The 21,547-nt window shown below is 36.3% G+C and overlaps 4 protein-coding genes across 7 annotated transcripts; all 4 read left to right on the top strand.

Annotated features, from left to right (window-relative positions):
• The first annotated feature begins 1,696 nt into the window (after positions 1-1,696).
• LOC116209427 (cinnamoyl-CoA reductase 2-like) lies at positions 1,697-3,703 on the top strand. Its single transcript, XM_031543063.1, has 6 exons — positions 1,697-1,955; positions 2,063-2,235; positions 2,331-2,516; positions 2,715-2,877; positions 3,015-3,204; positions 3,339-3,703. Exons 1-6 carry the CDS (start codon positions 1,829-1,831, stop codon positions 3,466-3,468), a joined length of 969 nt encoding a protein of 322 aa, XP_031398923.1. The 5' UTR covers positions 1,697-1,828; the 3' UTR covers positions 3,469-3,703.
• Positions 3,704-4,438: 735 nt separating this feature from the next.
• Positions 4,439-6,217, top strand: LOC116192643 (cinnamoyl-CoA reductase 1-like). Its single transcript, XM_031521239.1, has 6 exons — positions 4,439-4,567; positions 4,659-4,828; positions 4,987-5,172; positions 5,325-5,487; positions 5,564-5,750; positions 5,864-6,217. Exons 1-6 carry the CDS (start codon positions 4,444-4,446, stop codon positions 6,015-6,017), a joined length of 984 nt encoding a protein of 327 aa, XP_031377099.1. The 5' UTR covers positions 4,439-4,443; the 3' UTR covers positions 6,018-6,217.
• A 336-nt stretch (positions 6,218-6,553) lies between these two features.
• Positions 6,554-10,529, top strand: LOC116192711 (RNA-binding protein 38-like). 2 transcript variants are annotated; one of them, XM_031521323.1, is made up of 8 exons: positions 6,554-6,956; positions 7,311-7,434; positions 7,534-7,660; positions 8,495-8,531; positions 8,873-9,110; positions 9,623-9,715; positions 9,804-9,914; positions 10,091-10,529. In XM_031521323.1, exons 1-6 carry the CDS (start codon positions 6,753-6,755, stop codon positions 9,700-9,702), a joined length of 810 nt encoding a protein of 269 aa, XP_031377183.1. In that variant the 5' UTR covers positions 6,554-6,752; the 3' UTR covers positions 9,703-9,715; positions 9,804-9,914; positions 10,091-10,529. The 2 variants fall into 2 exon arrangements, with proteins under 2 accessions (XP_031377183.1, XP_031377182.1); XM_031521322.1 differs by having other exon boundaries at positions 6,560-6,956; positions 9,614-9,715.
• Positions 10,530-17,599: 7,070 nt separating this feature from the next.
• LOC116201635 (AT-hook motif nuclear-localized protein 10) lies at positions 17,600-21,408 on the top strand. Of its 3 annotated transcripts, none has more exons than XM_031532928.1 (6): positions 17,600-17,751; positions 18,527-19,033; positions 19,773-19,825; positions 20,002-20,133; positions 20,345-20,506; positions 20,835-21,408. In XM_031532928.1, exons 2-6 carry the CDS (start codon positions 18,556-18,558, stop codon positions 21,069-21,071), a joined length of 1,062 nt encoding a protein of 353 aa, XP_031388788.1. In that variant the 5' UTR covers positions 17,600-17,751; positions 18,527-18,555; the 3' UTR covers positions 21,072-21,408. The 3 variants fall into 3 exon arrangements, with proteins under 3 accessions (XP_031388788.1, XP_031388795.1, XP_031388804.1); XM_031532935.1 differs by lacking the exon at positions 17,600-17,751 and adding an exon at positions 17,921-18,155; XM_031532944.1 differs by lacking the exon at positions 17,600-17,751 and adding an exon at positions 18,181-18,286.
• The last annotated feature ends 139 nt before the right edge of the window (positions 21,409-21,547 follow it).

Here is a 21,547-nt window from a genome sequence, read left to right as displayed (position 1 = left end):
AATCATGCCAAAATAACTATTACAACAGAACTTGTGCACGCCAATATAGATAAATTTTAGCATGGTTATTTGGCGTGGTTGAACTTATTGGACACTGGGACCGATTACTTTAGCATGGTTCAATATAGTTCATGTAGATATAGATTTATCGGACTAATTGTTGTTAAATTTTGATAATGCAAATATGATGAAAATGCTAAAGATAGAAATTCATCGTATCTGCAAATCAAAATTTAACGCCTAAATTATAAACACAAAATTGAAAATTCCTAAAATTATAAAAAAGTTTATGATCGAGAAAAAAATAAATAGTTGAAGAACTCGCCTCTAAAAATCTAATTGTGCATGTACCTAAAATTAAATTACATGCATGCGAGAAAATAACAATCGGTCCCGGATATCTATATTTATATGTTTTAAAAATAAAACTAAAATGCATTTTTCTAAAAAATTAAAAGTCCAAGAAAATGATTACTAGTTCGACAAATCTATATTTACTTTTTAAAAATTTTAAATAAAAAAAGAAAATTGATAAAATAGTGAACTGTTTGACAAATAAATATCTATATATTTTTAAACATTCAAAATTTTATTATTTAGAAAAAGTTCAAAAGATCGAGAAAATTCCATTTAGAAACGAAATGTTCTAGGACCATCTACCTCGGTCCACCTTTATCATGCTTATAGATACAGATAAGAACTTAGATATATTATACTAGAAACACAATAACCATGATAAAATAATCATTTTAATATACAAGTTGAACCATGCTAAAATTTTATAGAAGTTAGTATAGTATGCACAAGTTCTGTTGGTATTGCTATTTTATCATGGTTATTTTCTCTACAGTATAATATATCTAAGTTCATATATTACTTAATGTGAGAACATATATGATTTTTTTTATTTGCAAATTACAAAATTGCAATTGTTCTAACATTTATTCTCTGTTATAAATTCTTTTAAATTCAAATCTACATACATATATATAAGTCCCTGTTTAAACTTATCATCATTCAAATAAATCATATTTTGGTGTATGTGATTTTTGAAAGAAGTCATATTTTGATAGATGAGGGAACGTAAGCAAATTATGTGATTTTTAAAAGTTATTGATATTTTGGTAGATGGAAAAAATTATTGATATTTTGGTAGATTAGGAAAAAACAAACTATGTGATTTTTTAGGTTAAAAAGTTTGCAGCAGGCTATTCACGTAAGGAACAGTCTGTCACATCAGCGTCGTTAACGGATATATCAGTAGTTTTGATCGCTCAATTAACGAATTGTTAGATTAAGAAAACGGAGATAAACGTTGTGATTTTTGAAATCAAAATTTAAAAATTGGTAGATTGAAAAATTTTATGAAATTTTCAAGCTATTTTTTTTAAAATGTCGGAATCATACTACTCTGAAGTTATAACAAAGAGTTGATCCGATGGGTAGATAGAACCGAGACTAGTCCGAGGGGACGATAAACATCCCAACTTTAACGATATTTTGTGAATTACATTCGATAAACGTGAAAGTACGATATTTTCATATTTTGGGACATTGGAGTAATTCCCTCACAATGGACAAAATTTCTTTTGTCGTCATCCATGTGGAAAAATCAAAGTCCAAGCAGTCACCTTTGTTTAGTATTGGTCCATTCAAAAAGTTGCTCTAGAAGACGTGGGACATGCATATGATGACACGACATTTACAAGGAAGAAGCTGCATTTGCCCAAGAACACAGGCAGACGCCATTAGAGACCGTTTCTTGCTTGCTCACCAGCAGAGTGAAAGGGAGTACAGAAGCATAAGCAGAAGGAGGAAGAAGGCTTTAATGGAGGCAGAGAAGAAGGGAAGAGAAAAAGTGTGCGTGACTGGGGCAGCTGGCTTCATAGCTTCGTGGTTTGTCGAGCTTCTCCTCTCCAAAGGCTACATCGTCCACGGAACTGTCCGGGATCCCAGTTAACCTCTCGAACTCTCTGAAAGTTCTTCTTCTAGCTTGGGAGTATTTGTTCCGGTGGGCATAACTCTCTGTACTTGCACTTTTGTGTGTTCGAGTTTTTTGCAGGCACCCATGAGAAGAATGCTCACTTGTGGAGTCTTGACAAGGCACCGGAGAACTTGAAGCTCTTCAAGGCGGATCTGCTGGACTATGATTCTCTAAGATCAGCAATCGAGGGATGCAGTGGAGTTTTCCATGCTGCCTCCCCCGTCATAATATCCCCTGTCCCGGATCCGGAGGCGAGCTTCTTGAACTCCGACTCATAATAGATGCCTGAAAATGTTTTAAGAAACTTGCCGTCTTTTATGTGATGTTTTCCAAGTGATTTCAACAGCTAGAAGTGATCGAGCCTGCAGTGAAGGGGACATCGAATGTGTTGAAGGCAAGTCTGGAAGCAAAAGTCAAGAGAGTTGTCTATGTTTCCTCCTTAGCTGCAGTTGGGATGAACCCCAACTTGCCAAAGGGCCAAGTCATAGACGAGACCTGCAGGTCTGACGAGGATTACTGCAGGAAAATGGAGGTAACAATCGTCTTACGACGGACAGCCTAATCTTACAGTGTGACCTTAGTAGTTAAATCTCATGATGCTTTTTTTTTTTTATATTAAGAGGTTAGATCATTACAGATAATTCAATATTCATATGATTTTGGATCAAGTCGGTTGATCTATGGCACTGAAGGAACTTGATATTTACTTGTTTTATTTTTATCGTAACAGAAATGGTATTGTCTTTCTAAGACATTAGCCGAGAAAGAAGCTTTTGGATTTGCAGAAGGGAATGGGATCGATGTGGTAACAGTTTGCCCTTCCCTCACATTGGGACCACTTCTGCAGCCCACGGTAAATGCAAGCAGCAAGATTCTTGTAGACGTGATGAAAGGTTCGAACCCTTTACTCGTATACCTTTTTTATTCAAATTGCAGATGCAACTTTTTTCGGGCTCTGATTCCAAGAGATATGGCCAGGAGACTTTGGCTTTCTAATTTATCGGTACTGTGTCTGTGTGTGATGTACAAGGGGTACATGACCCGGTGCCAAACAGGATAAGGAACATTGGGGATGCACGAGATGTGGCTGCAGCAATAGTTCTGGCATACGAGAAACCCGAGGCCAAAGGAAGATATATATGCACCGGTTACCCCATTAAGATGTTGGATTTAGTTAACAAGCTCAGGAGTCTCTATCCTGGCTATTCCTACCCAACAACGTAAGAGATTCCATTCCTTAATTTTTACTTGCCGCAGGATTCGTTAATTTATCCCGTGTCGCTAATAAAATGCCATGGTAATTTTACCATAGTCGATTCTATTAACAGCTGTTCGTTGCATTCATTATCTGCAGATTCACTGACATTGAGGAAAACGTTGTAATCAGCACAAGAAAGCTGCAGGGACTGGGCTGGACTGCCCGGCCACTGGAGGAAACTCTAGTTGATTCAGTCGAAAGTTTTCGCAGGATTGGAATACTGTAAACCTAGGATGAATTATTCGCACATTTTGGTTCTGCTGATACGATAAATAATGTCTTTTGGCTTATAATTAGAGTTATGTTCCTGCACAAGGGACGAGCCATTTATCTCGTCACAATCACCCTCCGAATGTCCTGTCTTTGGATTGTGGGGGATGATATATGGTCATGTAAACGCATATTATTTGGCATGTCTTCGAGTTACAATAAACATCATGGAAAACTATTTTATGGCCGTAGACAGAACGGTGCTGATGCAATCGACATAATTGTAGGAACACAACAAAGTTCCCCTGTGACTATAGCGGCAATATTTAGCAGAATGTATTTTGCATAACCGAGACGTGGTACTCTATTATAACCCGAATAATAGGAACAAGTTCGGAGAAATGCAGTGCAAAGACTAGCCGATGGGTGAGGCATGTTTAGAAGACGCTAATATATATACCTGGAACAGTACATTTTCTGACTAGTTATGGCAGGTGACAGAATAGAATATAGAAACGCAATGCTTGAATGCGTTACACGATTGGCTTTAACAGATTCGACTTAATTTCACCCATTCCGTGTTCATCAACCACTCAGAATAATATAAAGATCAAAATCGTGATAATCTGTGGTTGGTCTATTTCTTTCGTTATTATCACTCGACTTTGTATTATAGGGGTATGAGTATATAATATAATTATCTTTCATATTATTCCGTCAGAAATGACAATTTTCTAAGGACTCAAGCTAAGATCCCATGTAATTATTGAACTTTACTCCGATCCCGTTCATCAGCTTGCGCTATTCTCTAGTCCTTATGTATATGGACTGAATAGATGTGTGCTGGACGACAAGTCTTATAAGCCAAGTTTGTGTCTATCTAGGTGTCCTTTCTGTAGTTTGGTGGCAGCCATTTTAGTACTTCCTGCAGCTTTTATATATCTCTTTGCACATTTTCGCTGTTTCACAGAGAGAGTGGAAGGAAGAGGAGATGAAGGAGGATGAGAAGAGAATCTGTGTGACTGGTGCTGGGGGATTCGTGGCTTCTTGGGTTGTCAACTTTCTTCTTTCGAGAGGTTACTTGGTCCACGGAACTGTTAGGAATCCATGTAACAGTCAGTAATCTTTCTTAATCTCAAAAGCGGAGCGTCGGGCAAGGAATTAGAGAAGCGGAACTGATGGTGATGTGTCTCCATGTTATCTCAGGTGACGAGAAGATTTCTCATCTGAAAGGACTGAAGAATGCTGAAGAGAATCTGAGACTGTTCAAGGCGGACTTGCTGGACTATGATGCCCTCCGTGCTGCAATTACCGGGTGCTCCGGAGTCCTTCATGTTGCCTGCCCTGTTCCCAGCAAGAAAGTACCGAACCCCGAGGCCAGTAATTCATCACGATCTTAAAACTAAAATTTGAATCCTTCGTTCAATTGGGTTGTATGTGCTTTAAGCAGAACCTCTACCGTTATGGCCTACATCCGACCCTCGAATGCAGGAATAGATAGGTCGAATAAATGGATTTTTTGTTGCTTATGCAGGTAGAGCTGATAGAACCAGCATTAACAGGTACAAGGAACGTTCTGAATGCGTGCTTGAAAGAAAATGTGAAGAAAGTTGTGGTGGTATCATCGATTGGCGCTGTTGTGATCGACCCAAGTTGGCCCAGGGACCAGCCCATGGATGAATCTTGCTGGACTGACCTTGAATTCTGCAAGTCTATCGAGGTACATGGATAATACAAATAGGGTTGTTTGAATCCTGTCAGTTTCCTACGAAAACTGTACGTTCAACAAACAGAGGTGAGCACCGACAAGGACTAATATGAAGCTGAAAGCTAGATTGATTTCTGCTAATCTTCTCTGCTTGTCATCTCTAGGAATGGTATTGTGCTGCTAAGACCATGGCAGAGACTGAAGCTTGGGAATATGCCAAAAGAACCGGCCTCAAAATCACCATGATTTGCCCGTCAATTGTTATCGGTCCGATGCTGCAGCAAACAGTTAATGCCAGCAGCTTATACCTCCTAAATTTCTTAAAAGGTATTCACTGTGTATCTCCCAGATATATTCTTAAATGACTGAGATATAATGAAAAATAAAAATGCCAATGCATAAGGATTGGAACCGGCGGACAATGGGCTTCGACCTTTTGTCGATGTTCGGGACTTGGCTGAAGCGATTTTGCTCCTATATGAGAAGCAAGATGCAGAGGGAAGATACATATGCTCGTCTCATGAGATCAGGACCCAAGATTTGGTAGAAATGCTGAAGAGCATGTTTCCATCTTACCGTTACCCCAACAGGTGAGAAGTAGACCGTTTAACCTGATGACACATAATAGAAACTCTGACTTAAGCAGCAAGCGATGTCAGGTTTATTGTCGCGGCTGATTTCTTGTATGCAATTGCTCATGCAGTTACAGAGAAGCGTCCACAGAAGTGAGGCTGTGCTCGGAGAAGCTACAGAGGTTGGGTTGGAAGTACAGGCCATTCGAAGAGATCATAGCCGACTCTGTTCACAACTACGAAGAGGCCGGTCTCATTCCTCGAGACAGGAAAATTCCTGACTAAACCCACTGATCATCGCAAATCTCATTCCAGGATAACGTGGGATTCGGCGTTCCTCTCTTTGTTCCTACGAGGTGTACATGTAAAGTGAGCAAGAATGCTTTCGCCATGCTTCTACCCATAAAATTGTTGCACGAGCTCCCAATGATCGTATTGTCCCGAAACTATAACAAGATTTCCACATGCGAAAATATATATTTCACTTACCCAAAGGAAGGAAATCGCGTCCAGTTGTTATGAATGGTTGTTACTTTACGCTTATCAGAAAATTACTAATGCTGCAACAATAACGGGACACTCAGTTCGTGAAATGACAAAAACAAAAGAACAAAACAAAGTAAAAGCAGTCTTGCACTTACATTATGGACTTTGGTTTGCCTATGATCAATTGTTATACGGGCCATTTCTTTTAAAAGAAAAATAACATATTTAATTATGAAAAAGAAAGTTGATCTGCTTCAGTTAGAAGGTCTGACCAATGGTCGTCATCGTCAACATTGTCCCAATCATTGACCCAACAGAGCGAGCACCCTGTAGCTTTCCACAGTATAAGCTAAACCATTGTCTGCTCTGTGCTGCTCTGCCATCAGAGGGTTTTACCGCAAAGCCCAGCCTCAAATACTTAGTGGGCTGACTTCAGTATCTGTCGGCGGGATCAAAGTTCACTGCTTTTCAGCAAGATCTCCCCCTTCTTCATCAGTTTCTTCCCGAATCAGCTCATAACAGTGATCATTGTTCATGGCGCATCAGCGGATTCCTGGGTTCCAGCCTGTAAATCCTCAATCGCTCGGCGACACCACTTTCACCAAGGTTTTTGTCGGGGGGCTAGCTTGGGAGACGCGGAGCGACACTTTGAGGCGGTACTTCGAGCAGTTCGGGGAGGTGTCAGATGCAACTGTCGTCACTGATAAAACCACCGGACGGTCCAAAGGCTACGGCTTTGTGAGTGATTCTCGATTTTCTGTTTCTGGGTCCTCCAATCTTTTTCTCCTCCTGACATTTTCAGCTCCATCGGTCAATCGATCTAAGCCGATCGACGTTGAGACTGATGATTATGAGTTTGACCAATGGGCAATGAGTTGCTTGATTTGTTTGATAGAGTTTAATAGACTGCATCAGTTTGCATTAGCAGGCTCAGACCTGAATTATCCAAGCAATCTCGTAACTTTCCAGCAGCTGTGCCGGCCAGTTGTGATGAATATCATACGTCCATTCTGCATTTATATATTTGTTGGCATTGCTTGATTGCTGATTTCTGAATGACTTGGCTAGTTGATTTCGGTTACATGTTTATAGGTGACTTTTCGGGATCCTGAGGCTGCTAAGAGAGCCTGTGCTGATCCGATACTGCTTATTGATGGTCGGTGGGCAAACTGCAACTTGGCTTCCCTTGGCCGCCCTCAACTGGTTCCGCTTTATGGTAATGTTGATGTTCTCTCTCTTTTTCTTTTTCTTTCAGTAGAATAGTAACTGGAAGATGGTTAATGTTATGCGTGGCTTTGTTCTTCCTTTCATACAGGTCATCTGAAAACGGCTAATTCATATGTTGGAGGCCTGCAGATTGTGCAGAGGAATTACGCTGGAAGTTTTCTGCAGCCTCTTCCTTACGGCTACTATCAGCAAGGGCATCTTTATCCACCTTATGGGTGAGTTATGCTCCTGCCTATGGAACTATTAATATCTCATGCAAGATGACTAAATTCCTTACTAGCTCTTATGTTGATTAGTATTGTTCATATTTAGAATTAAACTTGAGATCGACTAATTTGTCATATGAACTTTTGTTTATTCGAGTGTGGGCATAAAAGGCATAAAAGAATTATACAAACATGAAGGAAACAGTTCTCTGATATAAGAATGGATTGGATTCATATCCTTGCAACTATCATCTTTCCTTCTCCTTGCATTTACTGATCTTGTTATGCAGTGTTAAATGGAGTTCTTCAAATGCAATTAGTAGCATTTGCAATTATTAGGGGGTTCCACTCCAGTAGAAGCTGCAACACTGCCTTCATCGAAGCGGTCATGACGCTGTGATTGGTAATTGCAGGAATGGAAAAAAATGGTAGTTCTGGAGGATATTTGCTCCAGCCCAGTATTTATTGACAGGCAAGAGGCAGAATTAGTGGCTTTTGAAAAGGAAAACGGTTAAATAATTTAAGATTTCATTTACCAAAAAAATAATGAAATGTTTTTTTTTATAGCTATTGGGTGGTGTTGGTTTTTTTTGTGGTGTGGGGGGGGGGGGGGGGGGGGGGGGGGGGGGGGGGGTTGTGAAGGATGGGAACAACCAGAGTTGCCAGATACTATTTCTTTGTATGGAGTTTCATACTCTAATGAGATGATGCTGGAGATACTATAGTGGGTGATGAATGAGAATCAACAAGGCAGATAAAATTCTATTCGTCTGCAAAAACTTTTCTTTGTTCAACGTAATTTATTATCATGAAAGAATTTTGACAGAGCTTTTTGTTATGCAGATATGCAACATGTGGACCTAAATATCTCATCCCACCGGTATGTGATCATCCTAATTGCTGCTAAAAGTTGAGGGAATTTTTTGGAATTTATTTGTAAAATGTATTTTAGGTTGGAACCAGTTTTGGCAGAGTATGCATGAAGAGGGTTTTCGCATGACAAAACAATGGAAAGTTTCCTGTATGGTAACTTAAAGGCATGTTGTTTAACTACCCTTTCTGGGAAAAAAAAAAGGTGAAAGATGGCTTGAAAACTATCCAACTCTTTTTCTCCTTTATCTTCTTTGGAAAGAGAAAATGCATTTGAAGATCACTTCCAAACAAGGCTAAAATTTTCGTGGCATTAAAGTGCTGATAGTGGTTCCTTCCCCCCCACCCCAGGAAATTCATAACCCTTACGCGGGTCAGCACTACCTCCCAATATATGAAGCTTCCGGAGCAATTACCCCTACTATGTATCAGTACGAGAGACTTGGTCAAACTGTTGCAAGTGGTCATGGATATTCATTGACACAGGGGTTCATGATGCCAGGCCATAATATGATGCAGTTTGGAGGGCTTGGTGTTGATGGGTTAGCAACTTCACCGATCCCTATGGTTCAAGCATTGTATCCTTCAGGTGAACAATGCTGTAGATCAGAATTTATTGTTTTTCCTTCACAAAGCTATGCATACTTAAAGCTGGGTGGTGATAATTGATAGTGACGGCTTCATTTACAATTTCCATCTTCCTTCTTAAAGACCAAAACTTTGACATTTATGGACTAGATCAATGATCATTAGCTCTTGAGTAAAGCGAGCAAATTACTTTATAAGTTGGAACCTTGAGATTGAACTGCTATGTGCAGATCTACAGTGGGAAATTTGTAGGAAAATACCTGGTTAACCCAAATGTGAGAATGGAGTCATATTCATAAGATACTACCAAAGGAGATAGTTTGCTTGGCAGATGAATTTTCTGAGCAAGCACGTGCTTCTCAAATTATTCCGCTATGATTTGAGAGTACATGTGCCAACTGCTATAAAAGCATAAACATTTTTATGAGAAGTGGATGATTATGTAATAATCGGTATCTTCTCGATCTGATTCATGATAGATTAATAGGAATTCTGCTTTTCCAGGACATGCAGCAGCTGTTTCTGTTCAACCACAATATCTACTCTCTGTTCCACCAGTTGTGTTCAGTGATCTGGCCCAAATAGCCGGCTGAGGGACCAAGCCAGGTAAGTTATATGTCTTGTACTTTTGGTGATGTTTAAGACAGCGATTTACCTTTTCGATGCCAATCTGGACCCTTTCCTAAATTTGCAGGTATATGTAGATTGATTGCATTACAGCAGGACTAAGAGCTGTCGGACAGCTACTCCTAGTGGCGAGCTTCAGATTTATCCTTGCGAAAACTATTAATTTTGCAATCTAGAGGTACGCTACTTGTATAGTCACTGCTATACAGAATATCCTTCTGGATCTTATCGCTTCTGAAGTTAACGATGTTTCACATCGGCAGGAAAAGAGGAAAAAGGAAGGCCGTCTTAATACTTCTCATTGCTCTAAGAATGTCTAGAAACCATGAACTGATGTCTTTGTGCCCTGTGCAGGTCAGACAAAGTCACGGCATGTCCAAAGAAGCTTAAAGGTCTAAATAGATTCACATGGCCAAGAAGCCAGGAAGACGTGATCGGGTCACTCTTCCCTAATTTGCTGCTGCTTGGCATTGGCAGCAAGTTTGTCATATCTCCATGGGCACACTGGAGTGGAAGCGGCTTTTATATCCTCGGGGGAATAAAACCGCGTGAGATATCAGAAGGTCCGAACTTTAGTGAAGTCTGATTCACTTTAAATGGGTAATACGCTCCGCGAGTTTTGGTGCATGGGGCTGAATACCGTGTGAGCATATTGCATCTCAAAATCAGGGATTGCTGCATCTGTGGAAATGATGCTCTTTGTAAAACTGGATGGTTGTGGTGAAATTTTTTGGGTACCTGGGGATCCTACCCAATCATTCATAACCTGTCGTGTGCCTCGAATTCCTTTTTACCAGCTTTCTTGGATTTTAGCACGATAACAATTTTCGGCAAGGGGAAAACACTAGGCTATGATGCAAGTATTAATCTCGGAGTTAAGATGACAAGGGCGGCGACTAGTGTGAAACTTCAAATTAAAATAAACTTAGATGTAGGGCGTGAGTATTGAAAAGATGGTCGATTACTTATGGTGTAAGTTTATAAATGGTATGAAATATTCATGAATAATAAAGATTTATTCGTGATTACATTAATAGAGTTGGCTATAAGAAAGTTAATATTTAATTATGGTTTATTTTTTTTATTAATCTTATTTTAATTAAAGTTCTCAATTTTGGTTCTTAAATAGGTCGATGATGTGTTATAAAATAGTTAACTGAATATTTTTATTTGTTAAAAAAATTTAGATTTTCGTAGCTCGTATAGTATAAAAATTTATGTTTTGTTAATGTGAATATGCTAAGGACGCGTATGAATAAATAATTATTTTTTAAAAATTTTAGTATTTAGACTATATTAGTCATTTTCAGTAACTGAAGAATTTTTAGAATTTCATGATGATGATGTGGCTCAATAATATTATGTTATTTTCGCATCGTGATTGGTTAAAATTTCAAGAGTCATTCAATTATGAATCACCTATGTTCTATATGGCATTATCTGGGGTACCGATCCCGCGTTTGTAATTATATCTAGATATAGGTTAGGGAAGCATTTATTAGCTCACGCTGATTTGTACTGGGCAATTATTTCATTGTCGCAATAATGCTGCAGAAGAAAACCAATACCAGCCGTAATTCAGAGGCACATAATTGATCAGAATTTGGAGAAAAAGTAGAAAGTGGAAGAGGAATTTGAGAACAAATTGTCTTCTACTTTTTTTATTTGTTTTCCATTTTTCATGTTTTATTTTTTAACTAGCGGAAAGGCCTGCGCAATGCGGCGGGGTTAAAAAATTTTCAATCAATAAAATCATAATCATGATTTATGCAATACTAGATATAACCCACAACCTCAATATATAGTAATAAAATTACAATCATGAACTCTTAGTTATTAATAAAATATTAGATTTCTTACGAGGCGTATTTATTAATTTACTACTGCATGTTATATGATCTAAGTTAATTTCTCCTTATACTTTGTCAACATTTTTTTTTAATAATTAGAAAGCCATTGTTTTTATTTTAGTAGGCCAATTTGCTCAACTGATATTCATTAGGATTGAAATATAATAAAAATTTATCCGATATCTTTAATTAAAAAGTTATTATGATATTTTAGGACTTACTATATAACCAATTGTACCATAATTACAATATGATTAGTGACAGAAAATAGGAAGAAAAAATATGGTTATAAGAGAAAAATTTATGAGTGCTCAAAGAAACATTTAGAACTCATTATAAAAGACTTTATCAAAGAATAGAACTTTACAATAAAGAGTGGAAATTTTTCAACAATTGAAAGTGAAAGTATCGATAAGGGAGTAGGTAAGAAATTTAAAAAATATCGAGTATATTGATTAAAAAAAAGCACAAGTAAAAGACTTTAGAAGGGAAGATTTTTTTTTTAGTTTGTTGAATATTATATGTTATGATTGTAAAAGAAAGTAAGACGTAGTAGAAAAATTCGTGGCACTATGTTGTAGTCTGAGATGACTTTGTAATAAGACCAGTTTTAATTCATTATAAATATAGATAGATATAATGGATTAAAGGGTCAATTCTGTTAACATCTCTCAATTCCCTCTCCAAACTAGTATAAAAGACCCCTCAAATAAGGCAATTATAAGGTGTTTTAATATATATATATATATATATATATGTATGTATGTATTCATATTTAACCGAATTTTTCAACTTTTGATTATCTTTTTTCAGATATAATATTACAAAAATGTTAAATCATCCTGAATCGTACGCCTACTGTATCCTTTTAAACTTATATATAACAAATAGTCCATTAGGTGAATAATTCAGAGAATAAATAGGAGGATTTAATAAAAATCATAATATTATTATGAAATAATGGTTTAGATAATAAGTTTATAAGGTTAGCAAATTATCGTTGTGTGCAACCACTTTCCTTCGGGTCTTAAATATGAAAGGGACGAAAAAATACTAAAAGAAACCATCAAATATCGGAAAAAGTAGCAAAAGCAATCACAAAAAACATGTGTAAAATACTTCTTGAAATCATGTAAGAGAATATTTTTTATTAGGCCCCTGTAATTCAGTGTGGCCGAATTTATCTGTTTCATGAGCTTTTAAGGTGTTCGCGAGAGTTATAAAGAATAATGTTGAAATCTAATCACCCCGCATTATTCCCAAAAAAAAAAAATTAAAAAAACTAAATAATTGAAGATTTTTTTTTTAAAGGGAGTATGAAATCTCAAGATATGGACGAGGTTTATATGTTTAAATAGGGCAAAGTGCCAGCACCATGCCGCGGGATGAAATTTTTTTGATCGATAATATAGTAATTGCAATTTAGGCAATGTTTGACATCACACATAACCTCAATATATAGTAATAGAATTAAAATTATGAAAGCTTAATTGTTAATACAATTTTAGACTTCTTAAGGTATTCTATTAATTTATTTATATTACATTATATAAAAGGTAATATTAAGAATGGAATAGATTGGAGATTAAATGTCTGTATATCGATAAAAAAAATAGACGCATAAAATTCTAGGAGGGTGGAGAATTTTCTGTTTGTTGAAGATTCCATATTATAATTATAATTATGAAAGAAATTTAAAAATGGAAAAAGAATTGAAGCCGTGATTATGATTGATTAAGAAGAATCCATAATGTTCAATATATATAGGTAAAAGTAATGAAATCTGAATGTAATAAGCGGTAGCCTTAATAACTTAACTTTCATACGCTAAATAAAATATATGGTCTTCAAAATTACCTCCAAACATCTATTAAAATAACAATATTAAATAAATTACCAAAAATATACTTTATTTTTTAGGAAAACTTTTTTGACTCTCCAAAACTATACGCATATATATATATATACTATTTTATTAATTTTCAAAGAAATAATAAATTAAATGATCTCTCTCGGCTACATTCCCTCTCAAAAATGCCACTAAATGCCCTATCTCAGCCACCCATATTAGCCTACAATACATATTTAGGTAAGAAAATTGAAAAAAAAAAAGTACCTACTGGTAAATGCTCCTTATCAAGCCACTTTTTATCCTATAAACTTATAAATTAATTTTTACTTATTTTAATATTTCATTATATTTATTTTAGACTTTTGTTTTTTCTTAGTTAAAAAATGTTATTTTAATATATTCTTTATTTATTGATTGCTCATGTTGTCGTGCATAGCACACGTATATTCTCCTTCTTTTTCAAAGTGTAATATTGTATTTGGTAGTCCAACGAGCCACGACTAATTCAGTTCGAGTTAGGTATGACCCATTAAGGGAATAAAGCTCTTTTAGTATGAATTTTCTATATTCTCAATATTTGAACATCAGATTGCATTTAAAGAAAACATGCGCTGAATTACTTCAACCAACACATGTTAATGCATATATTCTCCTTTATAAATATGAAACAGAGAGAAAATACTTAAAAGAAATAATTAAAATTTGAAGTAGTATAGGCAATAATAATAATAACAATAATATGTACATATTAGTTTTTGAAATTGTGGAAGAGAGTATTCCATATTGGGCCTTATTGGAGATGTCTCGCATTAAGCTCGAAAGACTCGATGAATCAAAGACCCAATAGGTAGCGACGAGATTGGTTGAAAAGATGAAGGAGCGATATATTTTTATTTTTTAGAAATTTCGTTGTATCTTTTGAATATTTAAAGAGTGAAATACTATTAGGAGATATTATGAATATTTCTAGGATATCTTTAGATTATTTAAAAGGGAAAATATCTATACCTCAATGGAAAAAATATTCTAAAGTAATTTAGAATATCTTTGAAATACGAGGGGTCTTGTATCTATATATAGGGAGTGAGTCTTGTACTCAAGCAATCAAATAGCGTTGTGAAGGACGGAATGTGTTGGGTGATATCTTTCGGGAATTATTTGGGGAATATTTTCTTGAGAGGTTGGGAAAGACTCTTCTCGGTGAGGTTCGGGTAGCTAAGGGGATTGGAAAACACGAGTATTATCTCGGTTATAATCTCCGATTTTTTCAATCTAATAGATACTCATGCTCTGTCTGTGAATATTTTCTTTTGTTTGAGGGTTTTACCATGCATATTTGGCGTCGTTATTCTAATATAATTTGATATCTTTGCAACAAGAAGCCTCTATATACAATATGTGTGGTCAAACTTGCATGTCTTGTGGACCTACAAGATATTCATGAGAGTCATTAGATTAATCTAGCAAAACTAGGACACTCCTTGATATAAAAAAAGTTAATAAAAATATGTACAAAAACTAAAAATAACTAAAAATGATATATAATAGAAAAGAAGTATGCATGTATAAAAAAGCTTCCTACTCGCTGTGTCCCCGCCATGGATCAGTTCTTATTTTTAAGATGACGATGATTATTATAATAATAATTTTATGTTTTTGCTAAATGGGAATCAACAAATTAAAGAAAAAGAAATTGTGCTTAATCATTTTGGAGGGAAATTTCTGCCGACCTTTTGTTGTGGTCCAGAAATTGCAATTACCCACTTTGACAAAGTTTCAATATTCTTTTCTTTCTAATAATTTCCAGTCACTTTTTCCTAAAAAAAAATCTCTATTGTTTCTTTTTAATATTTGGAGTATGACTTTTTCCTTCATTACAAAGACGAGAGTTTCCAAGGAATATAGATCAACAGTTTTTTTTTTTTCGGGTGGAATTAGGATAGTTCAACAATAATGACTATTCCAAGCGTTTCAAATGAACAATTGGAAAACCCTTCTGATTGCAACAACGTGATTCTATAGTTGATAATTTGGACCTTTTTATTCATAGAAAATGAATGTTGGATCCATGAAAAAATAATTATGCAGAATATTTATTATATTTTATTAATAAATGTTTAGTGTAATTTAAAAATATTCATATGCTTAATTTGAATTGAAACGAGTGTAGCTTAAACATATATATTTTTAAATTCTTTTGCGTTATGAATAATGAGAAAATTGTCAACATGTTTTTCAGTATGTGTTTTGTTTTTAACAAAGTAAACTTATTTTTTATCTTCAAAAGCATCCAAAAATTTAAATAACGACGACAAACAACAAAGGCGATAATAACAATGATGATGATAATGATAAGTAAAATATAAATAATGTAAGCGAAATTGTTTTAAAAATCTATTTTAAAATGAAAATACTAAATTAAAAAGAAAATGACAACATTAAAAGATTCAAAAGACATGATCAATGGCCATAACCTCAATATTATCCGATTCCATAAAGCTTACAAAAGGAGAATAACTTCATATTTTGAAATTATAAATGAAGTCATACAGATAATCCAATTAGCTTGAGCATAATACTACATGCCTAGTAATTAAAATAAAAGTTTCAGTAAGTACTTCGAATTTCAAAATCATTACAATAAGTTCAGTTGTACTATAATCCCAATAACTTTTAATTGTATAGAATATTAAAAATAAGGGTGAAAACTCTTGACATTTCCTGATTAGGCTACATTGAAAACTTTGACAAACTTGAGGGGGGTAAAAGCATTATTTGCCAAAAAAAGGAGGATGGAAACAAAAGAATATACTTATATCAAATGGGATGCAAGTTCTCTGTACTGTTAAACTACCCTAATATTATGGGACAACTACTTTTTACCAAACGCAGTACTTTTTCATTTCAAAATTTCAATTTCAAACAAGTAAAAAAAGTCTTATTTTCTTATTAATTATGGTCCAAGAACTTAAAGGAAGACAAGATGACATTATCTTCATTATAATTCGCCTAATTTACCCTAATGATTTCATACTATACCAAGCCATTAGCTTAATAATCAAGACAACCAAAATCATTGCATAGAAAAAAATAAATAAATAGTGAAAATGTAATTAATACAAAGCAAGAACAACCAGGCACAAAATTGATTTTAACGAGGTATTGAGATGTTGCATGACGTGATTTTCTGAAATCCATATCCTTTTGAAATATGGATTTATTTTCTAATATCAATTAAGAACTTAATACTTGATAATAATATTGATATATGGTGCCATATGTCGATTTTTTTTACTTGGCAAAAAAAAATCGACATATGGCGTGTTTAATATATCGTACAAGTGGTTGTATAATTCTAAATGAATTTTAGTTTGCTTGCTCAATTATGTTATCAAATCATATTAAATTACAGACATTTATCAAGTCATATTAAATGCTACCATTATGCCTTTTGAAAAAGAATATCATCATGTCTTTTCTTCTTTTGTTCACCCACAATGAAATGTTGCAAATATAACACATGGTGAAATAGTCTTAGATATTTTACCACAAACATAAATGGAGAAAAATCATTCAACATTATTAAACTCGGCAGTAGCAACTAATAAGACTCCTAGGCGTTGTCCTTAATCTAATTGCAACACATCCGCTTTGTAAAGGAAATATGGATTGCTCTAAATAATAAATCACTAATTCCGTCATAATAAACTGCAGTGACGTTGGAAAAAAGATTATATATGGATATAAATAAATGTGACTTTTTTACTTTCATAGAGATGATGTACCGTCGATATTTAATTTAATAGAAATTAAATTTATTTCACGTGAAGCAAAACTATTGACGGCATTAATTGTCCTTTACACACTTGTTCAAATTGACAATGGACCTTAATGCACAAAAAAAGTAAGAGAATGATGGAAAATTGAAAAATCGAGATTGATTATGGAGAAAGCGAGCAAAGAAGTCGTTGGAGTAGGAGTAAATGCAAATTAATTAAAAAGACAAAAACTTCTTTCTTTGTTTTCTTCTTTATCTTTTTTTTTTTTGGAAGAAAGCAAAAATAGGTCTGCTTTTGGCCTTTCAACTGCTTTTTTTAATAAAGCCCGTAAGCTCCAAGTCATGAAAAAGGGAAATTCAAATTTTCCTTTTATAAAATAATTAAAAAAATCCACCGTAATAATAACTAAATATCAAAGATTTCTCACATTTCTTCACAAAACAGCCTTGAAGGCACCCCCTCCATCCCCATTTCCAAACCCTAGAATTTTGTCCTCCTCAAATTCTCAGCCTCTTCTTTTTTTCCAATTTTTTGGTGAGTAAAATTACAGTTTTTTATTTTTTCCACCCTCGTATTTCTATCCCAGTTATTTTTGGGATTTTAACCGTAATTACAAAAATAAATATTTTTTGAAGGATTTTTTCTTGATTTTTTGACCTAAAAATGTTGATTTTTTTCCTAAGTTTTGAGCTTGAAGCGTAATTTCCCCTGATTTCCTGCTGAAATTTGGAAAATCAGTTGGTTTCTTGCTTGGAGTTAAAACAAATTACAAAGGGGTTCTTGTTTTTATCAGCTAAGCTCACTTTTCTGAATTTTGATTCCAGAGATATTTCTGTAACTGAAGAATTTTGTGATTAGGGTTTAGTTTATAGTGCAAGAAAATTGTCTGAGTTTGAATTTGAAACAGATAATCCCAAAATTCTGGGCCTATATTTCTGGTGAGGTTCCGCTGAACTGAGCTCAACCCAGTGAAGAATTGCTAATTTTATCTTCCCAAATTAACCTCGTACTGAATTTTCAGTGTAAAAATCTGAACTTTGAAGTTCATCTGGAGACTTCTTGGGTTCAGGTGTCTGCAATTTCTTGCTCGTTTCACTGAAGATCCCGCTGAAGCTTTTCTTGTTCAGCTCTGGAGCTTTTATAGGGGAAAAAAAGTCCTTTTTTTTTTTTTGCTGTTTTTGAGGTTGTTTTTGGCTGCAGCTGAGGATTCTCAGCTGGGTCTGTAAAAGTGTCCATAAGGCCAAGCTATGGAATCTGAAATGGCTTCTTTTTGGGCATTCTTGCTGATTTTAGCAACGGATCTTTGCAGGGTAGTACGAGGATTCGCTGCATCCAGAGATGTCTGGTTCCGAGGCCGGAGGGGTAATGGCCAGCAGCAGAGGAGGGGAGCCTTTCACGCAGAACATGCGTCTCACCTTCAGCGCCGACGGCGCAGCGCTCTACAAGCCCGTGGCTGTGTCGGGAGCCGCTTCTCCTCCCTATCAGGCCCCCTCTGCCACCGGAAACGGGGGCAGTGCCGAGGGCCCTGCCAGTGGCGGGCCTCCGCTCTTCGCCCACGGGCTTAACATGAACATGAGCAGCGGAGAGCCTGTGAAGAGGAAGAGAGGGAGGCCCAGGAAGTACGGGCCAGATGGCACCATGTCGTTGACCCTCACTCCGGGGACGAAGGGAAGCAGTGCACCTCAGAGCGCCGGATTCCCTTCTCCGGCCGCCGCTGTGGCTGTTCCCACTGGCGGGTCAGTATCGCCGAACTCCATGAAGAAGTCCAGGGGCAGGCCTCCGGGTTTGGGCAGAAAAAAGCAACTTGAAGCTCTAGGTACAATTGAAGCCCAACTGGGTTTATTTTGTTGGTTCATTGATGTTCGTGGTTTAAGCACTATTATATATTGCTCTGTCTTTTAAATAAGGATTTAGTGCTGAGTTTACTGGTCCTACTGTCAAAAAAAGAATTTTTTTTTTGTTTTATAATTTGATATACATATGTGACATTCATCTTCTTGTTGACATAGATATTGGTTTGGAGATTCCATGTGTTGATGAATATATATCTTCCAGATTTGATTAATGCTTAGTTGCCTTGATCTGATATAAATATATATAGCTGCAACTTTGCATCTGATTCTGACCCCAGAATTTTCCACAAATTACGGTTATCTCCTTGCCACTGTCTTGGCCTGCTTCGGTCTTGGGCTGGGTTTTTCTCCCCCTCCATCTTAATTTTGTGCTCCTTTTCATGGCATATGATTAGATCTTTTCAAGTGTGGAGACTACCATTTGACTTGATTGACTACGACTTGAACAACACTCCTTTCTGTAGACTGCCGTATATTTGAAAATATCGCCCTAGTTTATTCACTTGCATTTTTTGTTTCATTTGAAGAAATGAAAATTTTCAGTGCTACGCCTTACCTTTTGATAGTGCCAATGGTCATGGTTGTACCTTTTATTGTTGACTGACTGCTGAAATCAATCCATTGAGTAGTTTCTATTAACTCTTCGTGGAGAATTTTATCATCGAAGTGAAAAGAAAAATTGATGAAAATTATGTACTGCAGGATCGGTTGGAATTGGATTTACACCACATGTCATCACTGTGAAGGCCGGGGAGGTTATACTCTTGTTCTTCCTTACTTTTGCTCCTTTGTGGATCTAGTCCTGCAGTTTTGGTCATCCTAATATATCACAATTTGTGGCTCTAATTTATCATTGATATTTATGCATATATTTGTCATGAATGAAGCTTGTTAGTTTAATCGGCCTCGGTGATTATCTTTGCTCTTTCAGGATGTTTCGTCGAAAATAATGTCCTTTTCTCAGAATGGTCCGAGGGCAGTCTGCATTCTGTCGGCCAATGGGGCCATATCTAATGTTACCCTCCGCCAACCTTCCATATCTGGTGGCACCGTTACTTACGAGGTTCGTGAGATTATGTAAAATGCTTTTTCTTGAATAGAATTGTCCCATGAGATTTCTGTCAGAAACTTTTGCAATGATCGCAATTTTGAATGGATTGTGGACCGTGTACTGTTCACCTTATTTATTTTACGTTGATTGAGTGCCTCCTTTTATATTGTCATACTAACCCGTGTAATTTCCCCATTATTCCTGGGTTTTCACTGATCTCTAGGGACGATATGAGATACTTTCACTTTCGGGGTCATTTATGCTATCAGAGAGCGGGGGACATCGTAGCAGAACTGGGGGGTTGAGCGTGTCCTTGTCTGGAGCTGATGGTCGTGTCTTAGGCGGTGGGGTGGCCGGTCTTCTAACAGCTGCCTCTCCTGTTCAGGTCGAGTTTTCTTTCCTCTTCTTCTTCTTCGTATAACCTTCTGTGGTTCTGTTTCCCATGGAAGGGATCAAATTTTAAATGTCTTACTTTATTTGGAGAAATTGTTCATTTCTTTTCGTAAAAATTGTTTTTAACATTGTTATTCTACAAGTACAAAGCTTATTGTGGGATTTGCGACGAAGGATCTGATCTCTATCCTTCAGCGAACGATCCTAAATTGGAAATATAATATCACAAAATATCATTTTGAAAGAAACTAGCAAAGCAGGAATATAGCTAATTCTCCCGAGGTTGTACCGCCTAATAAACAATCTGGTTACAAAAGCAGGTGGTCGTGGGGAGTTTCATGTCAGATAGCCGAAAGGAATCTAAGTCACCAAAGCAGGCAGACCCCTTCTCGGGCACGACAATGCTCGGCCATAGTGGCGGCTTTGCTGGAGGCAGCAGCCCATCTCACGGGACACTAAGCGAATCCTCGGGCGGGCCCGGGAGCCCACTCAACCAAAGCTCTGGCCCATGCAATAATTCTAACCCGCAAAGACTCGAGAGCATGCCATGGAAGTGAGAATCCCTCCATTCCCACCTATTATGCTAATCTGATCGACCTGCATCTAGGAATCTGACCATCTGATGCTGCTGATTATCCCCTGCGCGAAAAAACCGACATCTGTAGTTTAAGCCAGCTTAGTGTATTACTATCAGTAGAATAAGGACTTACAGAGAGGGATTTCTGCTTATTTATGCACAGGCTGTAGTGATTGGTGAAGTTCACTTCGTGTCCTTCCAGTGTAATGAGGTTTCATATCATTTGTTTATCAGGAAGTTGGTATTTTTCTATGTTGGTCATGTAATAGGATTTGTGTTCTACACTTCTCTCTTTAATGATTATTGACATTTCGACATGCATAGAACTTCCTAAGTCTGTCTCCTCACTCGAAGCACACCGATTTGGTATCGTGCACTTACAGTCCATTTTTGGTCTGCCGAACTTCTGGTACCGTAATTTGTGCAGCAATTCTCTTCAGTAATTGGATCTCAATG

This window comes from Punica granatum, chromosome 1, assembly GCF_007655135.1.
Source record: "Punica granatum isolate Tunisia-2019 chromosome 1, ASM765513v2, whole genome shotgun sequence".
Taxonomy (NCBI): Eukaryota; Viridiplantae; Streptophyta; class Magnoliopsida; order Myrtales; family Lythraceae; genus Punica; species Punica granatum.
The sequence above is the reverse complement of the archived record's forward strand: the minus strand, read 5'-3'. Positions and strand labels throughout refer to the sequence as shown.

Bases quoted from the DNA above. Each gene is read 5' to 3' on its own strand.
- LOC116209427 (XM_031543063.1), top strand. From the start codon at position 1,829: ATGGAGGCAGAGAAGAAGGGAAGAGAAAAAGTGTGCGTGACTGGGGCA. The intron at 2,517-2,714 runs GTAACAATCGTC...TTATCGTAACAG, and splicing joins ATTACTGCAGGAAAATGGAG to AAATGGTATTGTCTTTCTAA. The intron at 3,205-3,338 runs GTAAGAGATTCC...CATTATCTGCAG, and splicing joins GGCTATTCCTACCCAACAAC to ATTCACTGACATTGAGGAAA.
- LOC116192643 (XM_031521239.1), top strand. From the start codon at position 4,444: ATGAAGGAGGATGAGAAGAGAATCTGTGTGACTGGTGCTGGGGGATTC. The intron at 4,829-4,986 runs GCCAGTAATTCA...TTGCTTATGCAG, and splicing joins AGAAAGTACCGAACCCCGAG to GTAGAGCTGATAGAACCAGC. The intron at 5,751-5,863 runs GTGAGAAGTAGA...TTGCTCATGCAG, and splicing joins TCTTACCGTTACCCCAACAG to TTACAGAGAAGCGTCCACAG.
- LOC116192711 (XM_031521322.1), top strand. From the start codon at position 6,753: ATGGCGCATCAGCGGATTCCTGGGTTCCAGCCTGTAAATCCTCAATCG. The intron at 6,957-7,310 runs GTGAGTGATTCT...ACATGTTTATAG, and splicing joins GGTCCAAAGGCTACGGCTTT to GTGACTTTTCGGGATCCTGA. The intron at 9,111-9,613 runs GTGAACAATGCT...CTGCTTTTCCAG, and splicing joins TCAAGCATTGTATCCTTCAG to GACATGCAGCAGCTGTTTCT.
- LOC116201635 (XM_031532928.1), top strand. From the start codon at position 18,556: ATGTCTGGTTCCGAGGCCGGAGGGGTAATGGCCAGCAGCAGAGGAGGG. The intron at 20,134-20,344 runs GTTCGTGAGATT...ACTGATCTCTAG, and splicing joins GTGGCACCGTTACTTACGAG to GGACGATATGAGATACTTTC. The intron at 20,507-20,834 runs GTCGAGTTTTCT...TTACAAAAGCAG, and splicing joins CAGCTGCCTCTCCTGTTCAG to GTGGTCGTGGGGAGTTTCAT.